Here is a 14,805-nt window from a genome sequence, read left to right as displayed (position 1 = left end):
CGCAACAGAAACATATTGTCTCACAGTTCTGGAGGCCAGAAATCGGAAACCAAGGTGACAGCAGGGCTGTTCTCCCTCCAGGCAAATCCATTCCATATTCCCTCCCAGCCTCTGGTGGCCCCTGGAAGTTCCTTGGCTTATAGACACATCACTCCAATAATCCCTGCCTCTGTCTTCGCATGGCCTTCTCCCCCATGTCAACATCTCACCAATGTCCCTCTGCCTTTCTCCTAAGGACACCTGTCATAAGAGTTAGGGCTTACCCTAAATGCAGGATGACCTCATCTCCAGATCCGTCACTTAATTCCATCTGTAAAGACTCCCTTTTCAAATAAGGTCCCATTCACAGGTTGTGAAGGTTAGGACTTGGACATATTTTTAGGGGGACCACCATTCAACCCACTACGAGGGTGACCACACAATGAATGACAAGATGTAAGGGTGACTGGGGGCAGCGTCACCAGGGAGAACCAGGTGCCCTGCATGGATGACTTAGTAGAGGGCAAACAGGATGGCTTCTTGGAGGAGGAAGCATTTGAGCTGAGTCAGGAGATGGAGAGGATTGTAGCAGATGGAGATGGGGGCAGTGTGGGGACGGAGTGTACCAAGACTCGGAGGCAGACAGGTGTCCGGCATGTTGTTGAGAACATACAAGAGCCTCTGTTATCTAATGGGAGAGTTTACATCAGATTCAGAGGAACTTTCAACCCAGGGCGATTCTGCTTCCAGGGGACACTGGGTGATGTCTGGGGAAGTTTGTCATTGTCAAGACCACAAGATGCTATTGGCATGGAGTGGGTAGAGGCCAGAGATAGGGGGCACAAGACGGGGCCCTACAACAAAAAAGATCAATAGTGCCCAGGTGGATAAACCCTGGTGAGGAGAATAAAGAGCTGGTGAGCAGCACTACTAGAAATATAATGCAAGCCACACGCAGCATTTACAGTTTCTAGAAACAACATTTAAAAAGGGACACAAGGGGAAGCTGGTTAGCTTAGTTGGTTAGAGCGCGATGCTCATAACACCAGGGTGGCTGGTTTGATCCCCGCATGGGCCAGTGTGAGCTGCGCCTTCCACAACTAGATTGAAACAACTACTTGACTTGGAGCTGATGGGTCCTGGAAAAACACATTTAAAATAAATAAAAGTTAAAAAAAGAAAAGAAAGAAAAAGCCACAACAATAAACGAATAATATTTAAAAAAAAATAGGGAAGCGAAACAGGTGAAATGAATTTTAATACTATATTTCATTTTAATCCAATTATCTCTAAAATCTTATCATTTCAACAGGCAGTCAGAGTAGTTAGTATAAAAATTATTAATGAGATAGTTCACATTCCTTTCTTCATCCTGTGTAAAAACCTGGTGTGCATATTATACACTCTCAGCCCATCTCAATTTCATGAAATTGACAGTTGAGAAATGAGATTCATATACCCAAGTGGTTCTAAACATAATTAAAGGTTTTCCAAGAATAGAGTTGGGTATCAGTTTTTAGAGTTAGGTTTATATTTATATTAATTACAATTAAACAAAATTTAAAACCCCATTGCCCGGTCACACAAGCCACATTTCAAGAGCTCGGTAGCTATATATATAGCGAGTGGCTACCATGTTGGACAGTATATTTCTAAAATATTCTAAGCCCAGGGTCAGCACACTCTTTATATAAAGGATCAGAGAATACATGTTTTTGGCTCTGCCAGACATATAGTCTCTGTAATAGCCACATAAAAGCCTCAAACAACATGTAAATGAATGGGTGTGCCAATAAAACTTTATTTACAAAACAGCCAGGGGGGCTGAACAGGGCTGTAGTTTACCAGTCCCCATGCTAGACCATCACTGTCCAATGAACTTTCCACAATGGTGGGAATGTTCTGTCTGTGCCATCACTATGGTGGCCTCTAGGTCCATGTGGCTACTGAGCCTTTGAACTGTGGCACATATGACTCAAGAACTGAATTTTTAGTGTTATTTAATTACTATAAGAAATGTACATTTAAACTGAAATGGCTACATGTGGCTAGTGACTGCCACGTTGGACAGCTCAAATCTAGAATGTTCTACATCAAGGATCAGCTACCTTTTATACAGCACAGATCTAGAATGTTCTAGACTGAGGGCAGCTACTGTGTTGGAGAGTTCAGGCCTAGAATGTTCTAGAGTAGGACAGCACAGACCTAGAATGTTCTAGACCCACGAACATGATGCAGTGTCGTCATACATCTAGATTGCAGGGTTTGAGGTCTCTCTTTGATACCAGCTCACAGTTGGGGGCGGGGCAATGAAGAGTCTCAGGCAATATCCTCTCCTCTCTGGGCCCCAGTTTCCTCAGCCTCCACATGGGACTTGGGGTGTGAATTATCACCATTGCCCGGCACTGCCGAGGCCCCTCATCTAAGGGCTGTGTCCACTAGGGGGGCTGGGGCTGCTGCCAGCCCTTTTCAACAGAGGGGAGACTTGTACAAGAGAAGGTACAAGTAAGAGAAGGGACTTGTTCGTGAGTAAGGGATATCCACCCCACTCCACAGGCCTCGAACCTCTGGCTCGTCTGGTTTACTATCCTGCAAGCTGGCCTCTGCCCTCCTGAAGGTGAGGGCCGATGTTTGACAAATAAGAAGGAGGAAGCAGGGACCCCTAGGGACCATCGTCAAGTAGCGCACTCTGGGAGTAGAGCCTGGTTTGTAAAAAATATTTCTTAAAGTTTGCAAAACCCTACACACTTAGAGAAAAGTGCATATAACATACATAACTGTAAAGCAAGCTCCCCCATTACTGCTACACAGTTGGCGCCCTGGGAACCCCCACCCCGTGACCCTCTTTTCCTGTTGGAGGAGCCACTCTCTTGACTTTTATGGTACCCAAACCCTGGTTTTCTCCATGGTGTCAGCACTTATAAATGCATCCCTCAAATATTAGATGACTTTTGCCAGTTTTCCTTTTAACCCAATATGAATGGAATCATATTATATGTAGGCTTTCCCGTCAGCATTTTTTTCATTTAGTGTTGATGCCAATGAGAGTTAGTGTTGCGTGCATCCATGGTTGGGGTTTTTTTCAGTCCTGTGTAGTATTCCGTGACACGAATACACAATTTATTTGTCCCTCCTCCTATTGATGGACATTTGGGTTTGTTTCCAGTTTTTGCTGGTCCAAATAGAGATCCTTGTTCCTGTTTTGGTTTTGGTGGGCACGTGCCATGCTCCTGTTGGGCACACACTCAGGAGTTCCGATTGCTGTGTGTGTGTACCTTTGGCTTCTGATTAGCTAACGGGTTGACTTTCCTGTAAGGCTCCCTCCCCCAAGGACACCTGCAGACATGGGACCAGCCTTTCAGAACCAGAGCGGAGACCTCATTCACAGATTGCAGAAGGGGCTGCTGCAGCGGAAGTCCCCCTCACCTGTCCGGGTGCATCGGAGCACAGACGTCTGAGCCCCTCACCCCCACCCCCACTAAGGTGACTCTGCCAGAAGATGGAGCAGCAGCTGCACGAGGTTTACCGCGTGCTGGGAAGCCCACCCTGTCAGCTCCATGCCCACATGTACAGCCAGGGTGTTATGGGCCAGACCTGAGTCACTTTAGAGACCAAGATAGCCACCATCTCTCCTGTCCCCTGCACCTCCCCTCCAAAAAAAATACACTGTGTGTGTGTGAGGAGGCAGTATGGAGTGGACACTTCTGTCCTTTTGTCTCTTGATAAACCAGTAGGGGAAGAGCGTCAGGTAATTTGCTGGCCCTGTGCTCCCCTGCCCCATGGCACAGCCGAGCTCCCCCTCCCCTAATGCTGCTTTCTGAAGTGACAGTGATCCCCCTTCCCAGTTCCCTCCTCGAGTGTGCCAGCAGTGTCCGTTGGGGACGCAGTTTAATCAAATCTCAGCATTCTGGAATAGGATCCTAAATTGAATAACAGAATCCCAGAATAGAGCCCGGAGTGGATGCAGGACCGTGACTCCAGGCTGGGTGGATGCCTCGGACCCCAGTTGAGGGTCTCTGTCGGTTGTCAAAGCCCAGGATGGGGTTCCTAGAGAGGGAACGGATCCCAGGGGGTCGTGGGAGCCGTAGGGCCAGCTTCCATCTCTTGGATGGCAGGGGGCTGGACAATCTGAGGCAACACCGTCTTGTTCTTTGTGAAGATCTTGGGGGGCAAGGGGTGTCCCAGATCTGACATCTGCCCTGCTGGTCATCTGAGCACCCAAGAAAGGGTTGTGTTTATCTGTTTGTCTGTGGGTCCCCCCCACCACAGACCTTCCTGAAAACTCCTGTGCTCACAGGGGTCTCCGAAGTGGCCCCCTTGTAGGGCCCATCCCCATGCCCCAAGATGTGGCTCAGCATTAAGCTTAACCTGTGAATGAGTGAGAGGCCCCAAGGTGCCATACGTCTAATGAGGGGACCTTCTTAGGCCTCAGTTTCCTCGTCTGTGAAATGGAACTGCAGGTGCGTTTTGAGGATTCTGTAAGGTGACATGTGCCAGGTGCTAAGCACACAACAAGAACTTGTCAAATGTATGCCGAACAAATGAAGGGACCCGTCCCAGGCAAGTCAAGCTGTGGGACTTGCGGCCAGTCGTGTTGTCTTAGCCTGTTTGCTCCCCGTGAAAGAGGGACAGTATAGACAGCCTGGCACAAGTTCTTGGGTTATCTCCCCTGCTAGGCACTGCCCGACACAGGTCCAGCTCATTCTGTGCCCATGGGGACAAGGCTTGGGTTTCAGTTTCTGTGAAAACCATAGGTCTTGCCTCGTTTTATTTCGGTTGCCTTTGTGGACCCTGTGCTGGGCCTTTCCAGGGGGGAATGCAGAGAGCCGCCCAGCCCCTGCCCCCAGGAGCTCACCCCAAAGAGGGACAGTGTGTGTGTGTGTGTGTGTGTGTGTGTGTGTGTGTGTGTGTGTGTTGGGGGATGTGCCATGATCAAAGCACAGCCTGCACAAAGCAACTGAAGCAGATGGATAACAAAAGGAAGGCTTCACCGGGAGGTGACATTTGAGGGTGCCTCTTCAAGGTGAGGATGGGGTGCGGAGGCTGAGGAGGTGCGTCCCAGCCCAGTGAGTGAAAAAGCGGTGTCCTGGGGGCATGAGAGGTGTGCCTGGGGCTAAGCAGCAGAGGTGCCTCCAGTACTAGGCTGAGGAGCTGACACGCTACCCCGAGAGTAATAGGGGGCCATGGCAGCATCTAGACCAGGAGAGGGCCTTGGTCTGGGCCCAGGTGGGAGAGGAAGAGGTTGGAATGGTGGCCTGGGGAGCCCAGATAGGGGGTCCACCTTGCTTTCTTCCTCTCCACACCCAAAAAAATCCAGTTGGGATTTCCCCTGGGGTCCCCACATCTTCTAAAGGCACAACTTTGCAAATCCAGGAGACTCTTTGGGGCTCCAAACGGACCACTAGAGACTCCTCCTGCAGTCCCTTCCCCCAGCGGCCTGTTTCCCCATCTGTAATACTAAGAGGTCAAACATTAGGGACCCTGTTTTCCCAATGGTGTATGGCTTGGTTGAAGTCACCCAGCAAAAGCTAGGGAGCAGAACAAGGATTGGATCCCAGCCACTTCATGTATGCCCACCCCATAGACACAGATACTCCTGGAGCCGCAGCCCACAGGACCCTTGGCTGGAGGAGTGGCTGGGTCCTCAGAGGACTCTGAAGAAACTGGCAGGAAATTGGGTCTGTGCTTCTGGCTTCCTCCTTTCCCTGTCTGATTTACCCATCCATAAAATGGGAATGTTTCCATCTCGTAAAGTTGTTTGGAGTTTAAATGAGTCAGTGGATGTACATATTGCTCCAACATGGGAAATTGTCTCCCCTTCAAACTCCTATTCATACTTTAAAACCCACCACAGATTTTCCACCTTCAGGGAAGTTCTTCACTGTTTTTTGCTCTAGGCTCTCCTAGCCCTTGATTCTGCCATCTGCCCCAGTCCTGACCTCGTGAGTCTTGGAGTATCTGTATCTGCCTCAGTCTCCCGCTCCACCAGACCAGTGGGGTCCTCCCTGGGTTTGCAGAATTACTCAGCATGGAGGAGATGGGCATGTTGAATAAATGAAAAGAAGAAGAGAGGGGGCAGGGAAGAGATGCAGTGATGGGGAGCCAGAGAAGGTGGAGGAGAGAGGGAGGGCATTCAGCAGAGACCTCGGTGGGACAGATGGAGAGAGAGAGCCTTGGAGAGAGAGAGAGCCGGAAGGAGGTAAGCAGAGCTAGATGGGCAGGCAGGGGTGACAGGAGGGAGGGGAGGGGTGTGGGGAGACCCCACGTCCCCACTGGCATGCCTCCTCTGGGCTCTGGCGGTCAGTGGGTAGGGCCCAGCTTCTGGCTGGTGGATCGCCCGGGCCTGGGGCACGGAGTGAGGCGCTGGGCCCCAGTTTGTGTGCGGCTGTGCGTGCCTGTGCACCCTGGGGCCAGCCAGGCAGGCGGCGGCACGTGGATGCCAGCCTGGTGCATATCTCCAGGCCGGTGGGTAAGGCTGGGTGCAGGGCCACAGGGTATGAACAGCCTCCGAGCCTCCGAGCCTCTGCTTTCAAGTGGGGGGTTGAAGAGAAGGGGACTGCCCACCTGGCATCTGGGACCAGACCAGAAGTCCCTCCCCCTGCCAAGCTGACCTAGGAGGGGGCAGGGGCCTCCAGTAGGAGGCTGAAGGTCTCAGGCTCCGCAGTGGGCACGGGAGATGGGGAGCAGGTACGCAGGCCACGAGAATGGGGTGGGGGTTAAGGGTGCAGTGATGGGGACAGGTGCCCTCCCTGGGGCCCCCCTCCCTCCCTCTGCTCATCCATCTCCAGAAGATTATATTTAAATATCTCTTTTGTGCAAGGCAGGAGCTGGGCTCGCCCCTAAGAGGCAGTTTCCATGGCAACAACAATTGCCAGCTTCCGTGTGGTGAATCAGTGTTGCCATGGCAACCCCATCCTCATCTGCCCAAGGTGCTGGGAGTGGGGAGGAGGTGAGGGCCTGGGGAGGCGGCAAGGTGGGAGGGGTGGGGGGGAGCAGGAGGCTGGAGCTCAGGTGCCCCCTCTCCCCCGACCTCATTTCACCACTACAGTCTGCCCCCAGCCCAGAATTCTCGTCCCATTTGGTTGATAATCTCCCCTCCTGCCTCCAGCTATCCGGGTGTGGTACCCAGGTGGAGAGGGCCTGGGGTGTGTGTGTGTGTGTGTGTGTGTGTGTGTGTGTGTGTTGGAAGAAGGGGAAACATGGTTCCGCTTTTCTCAGGTGGTCGGGGTCCCTCTGAAGGTGTGGCTGGGCGGCAGGAAGGTTGGGCTGTGGGAAGTGTGGACACTGGATGGGGCAGACAGAAGTCTCTCTGGTTCTTGGGCTCCCAAGGTTGAGTTCAAAATTGAAGTGGCCCAGACGTGCCTGGGACACACACTCAGAGAAAGGGAGGGTATCAGAAGTGAGATGGGCTCTGAGAGGGGGGTGGAGCAGAGAGGGGAAGGACTCAGGATGGAGAGTGGCTCAGGGAGGGCAGGGAAGCTAGAGCAGGGATGGAGAGTCCACTGGGGGAGTGGGCTCAGGAGTGGGTGTGCAGAGTAAGGGAAGGGACTCAGAGAGGGGGCTCAGAGCTGGGACAGGGTCTGAGAAGGGGCGGAGTTCAGAGGGGAGGAGACTTGGGGGTTTCAAAGTCGGAGAGGGGTCTCTACTCATGGGAGTGGGTGGAAAGATCCCTAAATTTGGTGTCTAGGAATTCCTTGTGCCTGGATTCACCCACCATGACCTTGGTGGATATAATAAATAACTTTTCTCTGGGCCTTGATTTTGACATCTGTAAAACAGGGTGAAAACTGTGCTGCTTTCTCAACCTTGCTGGGCAGCTGCACTATTAGACAACTGACATTTATCAAGCACCTTCTCTGGATGGGTGGGGATCTACTCCAAGGTTGTCTGACCTGGGACCAGTACTCACTGACCCGAGGCCTGTGTGGGACCAGGTGCCTTTCTGTGCTGGTGGGCATTGGCTGCTTTCTTCTGGTCAGCTCAGTTCAGCAAACTCCTGATTCTCCCATGTACCCTGACCTTTGCGGGGTGATATTGTGGTTCCCAGTCTGGAGGGAAGAGTGAAACATTGACACTTCCTGCTCTTAGGCAGAGGGAGGAGGGAACCCAAAGGGGTGGAAGGATTGCCTGTGTAGAGGCTTTTAAATTGGGTTTTGAAGGATGAGTAGGAGTTCACCAGTAACCCCACCCCAGATTGGGAGGAGGATTCTGTCCTAGCAAATGCCACCCCCATCCCACATCCCTCAAATCTGTTCTCAAATTTTCACATTAGCTCATGGCTGCGTAAGTTGGGGTGGGAGGTAGTTTTTTCCATTGCACATCATTTTCAGTGCCAAGGTGAGGGACAGTATCCAGAACAATGAGTCCGGCTTGCAGGCTGGTCCACTCAGGTATGACAGTCCTACCCAAGGCTCAGGGAGCTGACTAAAAGTAGCAGCCTTGGTGTATTAGCCAGCTACTGTTCAATATCAAACCACCCCAACCATTTTATTTGTTCATGATTTTGTGGGTTGGTAAGCCCGGGCTGGGCTCCTCTGTGTGGCTCTTCTGCTGGTCTCTCCTGGGGTCATTCCTGTAGCTGCAGTCAGCTGGGGCTCAACTGGGGCTAGCTGGGCCAGGACAACCTCATTCCTATGTCCTGTGTCAGTGAGGACTCTCTCTGCATGAGGTCTGTCATCCTCCAGTCACTCACCCGGGCTCGTCCACCTGGCAATCTCAGGGTCCCAAGAATGGAAGCTGCAAGGTCTCTTGAAGCCAACTCCCACCACTCTACTTCCACCACATTCTATTGGTCAGAGCAAGTCACATGGCCAAGTCCAGCTGCAATAGGAAAACAAACTCTAGTTCTTTTTTTTAAAAAAGATTTTATTGGGGAAGGGGAACAGGACTTTATTGGGGAACAGTGTGTACTTCCAGGACTTTTTTCCAAGTCAAGTTGTTGTCCTTTCAGTTTTAGTTGTGGAGGGCGCAGCTCAGCTCCAGGTCCAGTTGCCATTTCTAGTTGCAGGGGGCGGAGCCCACCATCCTTTGCGGGAGTCGAGGAATCGAACTGGCAACCTTGTGGTTGAGAGCCCACTGGCCCATGTGGGAATCGAACCAGCAGCCTTCGGAGTTAGGAGCACAGAGCTCCAACCGCCTGAGCCACCGGGCCAGCCTACAGACTCTAGTTCTTGATGAGAGGAACCACAAAGTCACATCACGTAAAGGGACCAGAGGAGTTGGGCCATCCTTGCAAACAGTTTATCACACTTGGGGAGATAAGGAGGCCTCTTGGAAGAAGGAATATTGTTACTGGGTTTTGAAGGCTATGTAAGAGTTTTCCAGACAGCATGAGCAAAGCCCTGCAGGAGGGACCATGTGATGTTTGATTAAAGTGGGATGTTGGTTGGGAGGGGTGGAGGGTAAGGGTTGCTGGGATGCTAAGGCTGGGGAGGTGGGCAGAATTGCCTGGAAGAGCTCAGGCGAAGCCCCCACTTACACTACCCTCCGCTGCCGATCTTGACCTCCCCTTCCCCTTTCTCCACAGATGGCACGGCCAATCCAGGTGAAGCCTGCGGACAGCGAAAGCCGCGGAGGTAGTTGTCATCTCTCCTGGCTGCCAGGCTGGGGTTGGTTGAGAAATGGGGGAAGGAGGGAGATCCCTGCACAAAAGACTGCAGCAGTCACTTGCCTGCTCACACTTTATGGGGCAGAGACAGGAGAGCAAGGGGCTGTGTCCCCTTTTCCCAACCACAGTCACAGGCCAGGTCCAGCTGCTCTCCCCTGGAGCTTGAAATACTCCACTCCTCTCCTGGTGGTAATGGGGAACTTCAGACACAGAGGGGATGGGGTCCCTGAAGGACTGTGGATTGATTTCTGGGGCGTGTGTGTGTGTGTGTGTGTGTGTGTGTGTGTAAGTGTAATGTTTGCACATCTGGACAAGTGCATATATGTGTGTATGTGAGCATGCATACCTGGGCATGTCTGTGTGTAGATGTGTACAAGTATGTGCACGTTTATGCATGTTTCTGCGGCTGGTGCGGTGGGGGTTTGTGCACAGCTGCATGGCCGGCCCGTGCGCAGGTGTGTCTGTTTGAGCATGAGTGCTTGCCTGTGACGTGCTGGGCATGTGGGCAGCAGGCTCGGGGCCTGGTGTCTGTGTGGGCTGGGCTGTGTGGTGAAGGTGTGCCTATGGGGGATGCGTGGCTCTCCCATGGGACCCAAGGATAGTCATTCTTGGTGATTTTCGTCCCCCTCCCCATCTCAGGTAGATTGGGGACTGAGGGAGGGCAGCCAGCTTCGGGGTTGGGGTGGGGGGCCAGAGCTATTAACCCCTGTGTATGTGTTGGAGCTAGTAAAGCCCATCTGGGTTGGGAGCCTGTTTCCACACTGTCTAACCTGGCTGCCAGAGTGGGTCAGGGATTAGAGAAGTGGGGTCTGCATGTCTCTTTCTCTTTGTCCTCTTTCTTTCTCCACATCTGTTTCTCCTTATCTTTTTCTCTCCTTCTGTTTCTCTGGTTCTCTCTGCTCCTCTCTGTGTCTCTTTTGCCCCCTCCCAACACACACACCTCTGTCTCTCTCTCCCTGACTCTTTCTCTGCTTCTGTGTCTTTCCCTCCCTCCCACCCCCATGAGTGACAGCTGCCAGAGAAAGGGTCTCCATAGTAACCCAGCTCACCATGGAAGCTCCCATGTTCCTGATTACAGGGGAGCAGTGCAATTACCCAAGAGGGCAGGGCTCTAGGGCTTCACCTGGGAGAGACTGGCCGACTGACCCCTGGCCTTGGACTTGGGCAGATCCCAGTGGGGCATGCAGCCAGGCAGCCACCCCAACCCGGCCCGATGGGGATTGCAGGCTCTGCAGGCACCTGGTCTTGTGCGCGCGCGTGCGCGCGCGCGCGCGCGCTCAAAAGCACGCCCTCACTTATTCAACACATGTTGATTGCCTGGCCCCTCCTGAGCCCTGGGGAGATTAGGCAGAGAGTTCTGCTGGCCACCGTGAGCACCGTGAGGATGCAGAGACCCTCAGCGCTCACCCCTGCCTGGAAAATCTAGATGACAGACAGGTAGACCGCCAGGGACCCCGGTCACGCAAGGCAGTTCCTAACCCTGGTACCAAGTGTGGGCTCTCAGAGGCCACAAGAGGGAGAGGCCACCTTTGCCCAGAGGGTCGGAGCAGTGAAGCAGAGACCCCTAAGGACTGAAGGGAGGGCATTCCAGAAAGGGGGCACTTTGTGAGCGAAAGCATGGAGATGGGACCGTGCAGGGACGTGGGAGGGTGGAAAGACCTAGGGCAGGGGAAGCGCGTGGCTGTGACCTCCCTCCCGCCGGCAGGGCCCAGCCGAGAAATTCCTGGAGGCCAGGAGGCAGGGACTCGGCTGAGGTGGTGTCTCCGCCCACAGGGGATCGGAAGCTGTTTGTAGGGATGCTGAACAAGCAGCAGTCGGAGGAGGACGTGCTACGACTGTTCCAGCCCTTCGGGGTCATCGACGAATGCACGGTGCTCCGGGGACCTGATGGCAGCAGCAAAGGTGACAGACCAGGGTCCAGGCTGGCTCCGGGGGAGGGGCTGCATGCGTAAGAGTCAGGAACGTGGAGGCAGGGGACAGGGCAGGGCCCAAGGGGGACGGGGTTGGGTCCCAGGGCGGGGCCTAGGACACCGGGTCGAAGAGCGACGCCGGGGAGGGCGGGGCTGGTGGGCGGGGCCTTGGGTGGACGGGGCCAGCTCCTGTGACAGGGTAGGCAGAGACTATAGTCCTACCTGTTCCTACCCATGTGCCCATGTTCTTCTGGGGCTGCCTGTCTCCACTTGACTCTGTCCATGGGACTGTTTCCACCTGGATTTGCCTGTGTCCTGTGGACTGTCTTTCTGCCTGATCCTACCTATTCCCCTGTTCCTGTATGGCTGTACCTTCTAGGAATGATTGTTTAATGACCTCCAAAGACTTGTTTTCCTGTCTGCCCACATGACTGTATGTGTCTAGGGTTGAGTATCACTCCCCTTGCATCTCTTAGTCTCTGACTCTTTCTACCTGGTTGTCCAAAAGACTTTTTCTATCTGGGTCTTCATGTGTCCGGTGGTCTCTGGCTGGCTCTCCACCTTTGTTACTGGCCGGCTGGGTCTGCCCTTGTCCGGTGACTTTATCCCCATTTCTCTAACTCTGGTCACATGGGCATACTCATCTGGGCCTGAGTGTATCTCTGCCTGAGTGTGCCCACAGGACTGTATCTCTCTGCATCTGTGTCTGATGGTTTGTCACTGTAATTCTGCACATCTGATTACAACTTTGGATCCCGTGTCGGTGGCTGGTGGGTGTTCTCTAAGCCCGGCTCCTGCACTTGAGTGTGTGTTTGACAAACAGCTCTCTTGCTGGCTGGCTTTCTGATTGAATGGATGGCCAATTGGCTGACTGTCCAGCTTTTATGGCTGGCTGGCTGGCTGTGTGCTTCTCTTACTGTCTGATCCTTCATTTTCCAACTCTCTGCCTGGGCAAACGGCTGCTGGCTGTGTTGTCCGACTGTCTGACTTTCTGGCTGCCTGTGTCTGATGCTGACTGGACATCGAGGACCTCCAGCCCCTCTCCTGTGGCCCCTGCCTGCCCAGAGACAACCCATTGTACCTCATCTGTCCTTCTCTTGGAGCAGGCTGTGCCTTCGTGAAGTTCTCCTCCCACACGGAGGCTCAGGCGGCCATCCACGCCCTGCATGGCAGCCAGACCATGCCGGTGAGTAGGAACTGCCCTGGGCCATGGTGGTGGGCATGGGAAACAGGCCTGTCCCTACCAGCCCAGCCATCCGGTAGCCCCTGGCTCTTCTTCAGAGAGGGCACAGGTGGAGGAAGAGGGGCAGCCCCTGATGGTGCTGTGAGGGGTGTGTATGCATGTGTGTGAATGTGTCTGAGAGTGTATGGGTGGGTATGTATGCCTCTGTGTGTGATGATTACTAGCTGAGTGTCGTGTGTACCTGAAGTGTGTCTGTGAATGTGTATGGTTCAGTGGGTGTGTGCTGGTGCGTATGTATACGAGTACATGTCTGTGTGATTGCATTAGTATGCCTGTGGGGAACACGGGCACACATGTGCCCCTGAAGGTGTGTGTGAGGGCAGGTGTGTGAGTAGGCGTGTGCATGAGTGCTTGTGTATGAATATGTGTGGGTGAGGTTATGTGATTATGTTGCGTAGTGACTGTATATGCTTATGTATGTGTACGTGTGTGATTTGGTGCACCAGAGTGTGAATGCATGTGTGCAAGTATGTGTGAGCAGGTATGGTGTGTATGTGTGTGAGTGCATGTGAGAGTATGTATGTTTGTATGTGAGTGTACACGAGGGTGTCCCGGGAGGGGTGACTTGAGGGTGGGTGCGATTTGCCCAGGCCAGCAGGGGACATGAGAGCGCTGGGAGTAACAAGATCAAAGGTGGGGTGGGAACGGGGAGCCCCTGAGGAGCAAGGGGGGATGGGGTAGAGGGGCTGCGGTTCAAGGCTGAAGTGCACAGATTCCTTCTAGGGTGATGGGGAGCCACAGAGGGTTTCAACAGGGGAGGGAAGGGCCCAGGTGGGTTGGAAATGTCCCTTTGGGGCCAGATTGGAGCCAGGAGCTTGTGGGTCAGCAGCAGTGTGAGGCTGGGAAGCATCACCCAGGCACTAGGGGAGGCCCTGCCCCACAGGAAGGAGATTCCGGGAGCCATTATCACCGTACATAAGTGTCCAAATCCACATGGGAAAGATGAATAAATCTCCACTCAGTTGTTCTTGAAAGTGGGTGTGAAGCACAGGGCAGATCCAGCTCACCACCAGGTCAGGCTTTCTCTTGTTCAGAGCTGTCCGGTGATGGGGCTGGCAGGCATAGCAGGGAGTGAGCTCTCCATCAAAGGGGGCATGTCAGCCTCTGATGGTTTTAATCTTACCTGTTTTCAGGAGGAAGGTGCCATTCACAGGGTTAGCCATCTGTACCCCATTGTTTCTCTCTGGTGGTTGGATTCTCACTTGTTCTCAGGTGTGGGTAACAGTTATAGGGCCCTCCACCCAGGGCCACCATTGTTCTTCTCCAGCAGTTGGATTCTCCTCCTGTTTTTGAGAGTGTGGCTGACAGCCAGGGTCCTCCACTGCACCCCAGACACAGTTCCCTGGGCCTGGATGCCCCACCTGTTTACAGGGGTACTAGCTACATTGTCAAGTACAAGACCCAAGACTGATCTCCAGACTGTCTTGCTGTGTCACCTGAGGTCTGCAGCTGGGAGTCGTGGACAGGACTGACAGCTGCTGCCATCTACACCCCTTACCCAAGGGCCTGAGCTGGTGTATTCTGGAGACCCCAGAGTCCTGGCTACCTCCCTTCTTTTTTATCCCTTCCTGCTTGTGGCTGCCCCTGCAGGGTGCCTCCTCCAGCCTAGTGGTCAAGTTTGCTGACACAGACAAGGAGAGAACACTGCGACGCATGCAGCAGATGGTGGGCCAGCTGGGCATCCTGACGCCGTCCCTTACCCTGCCCTTCAGCCCCTACAGCGCCTACGCCCAGGCTGTGAGTGATCCCAGCAGACATGCTTCTGTCTCTAAGTTTCTCTGAAACTTAGCTAGAGAGTGGTCTTGGGAGCCCCAATGGTCTAGCTGAGTTTCTCTGTTTCCATCTAGTCTCTGTTGAGGGGTTTTGCCTCGCTGTCCATCTTTCTGTCTCTTGCCCAGTCTCTCTGACTCAGAGTCCTATCCTGGCCATGGCTGAGTCCCCAAATCCAGGCTGATTCCTGAGCCCCAACCGTGGCTGAGCCCCCAATCATAAACTGAGCCTCAAGTCCAAGTTGAATCCCAACTCTTGACTGACATGACCCCATGTTCAGCCCCCAAATCTAGGCT

At 53.4% G+C, this 14,805-nt stretch overlaps 1 protein-coding gene across 1 annotated transcript in view; it reads left to right on the top strand.

Annotated features, from left to right (window-relative positions):
* Positions 1-14,805, top strand: part of CELF5 (CUGBP Elav-like family member 5) — a 43,561-nt gene that overhangs the window by 18,514 nt on the left and 10,242 nt on the right. Inside the window, 4 exon segments of the mRNA XM_033134772.1 lie at positions 9,506-9,554; positions 11,360-11,488; positions 12,603-12,682; positions 14,330-14,476. Of these exon segments, the coding sequence (XP_032990663.1) occupies positions 9,506-9,554; positions 11,360-11,488; positions 12,603-12,682; positions 14,330-14,476 (405 nt within the window).

Source organism: Rhinolophus ferrumequinum, chromosome 18 (genome assembly GCF_004115265.2).
Source record: "Rhinolophus ferrumequinum isolate MPI-CBG mRhiFer1 chromosome 18, mRhiFer1_v1.p, whole genome shotgun sequence".
NCBI classification, from domain to species: Eukaryota; Metazoa; Chordata; class Mammalia; order Chiroptera; family Rhinolophidae; genus Rhinolophus; species Rhinolophus ferrumequinum.
Note: the sequence above shows the minus strand (reverse complement) of the source record. Positions and strands in the feature narration are given on the sequence as shown.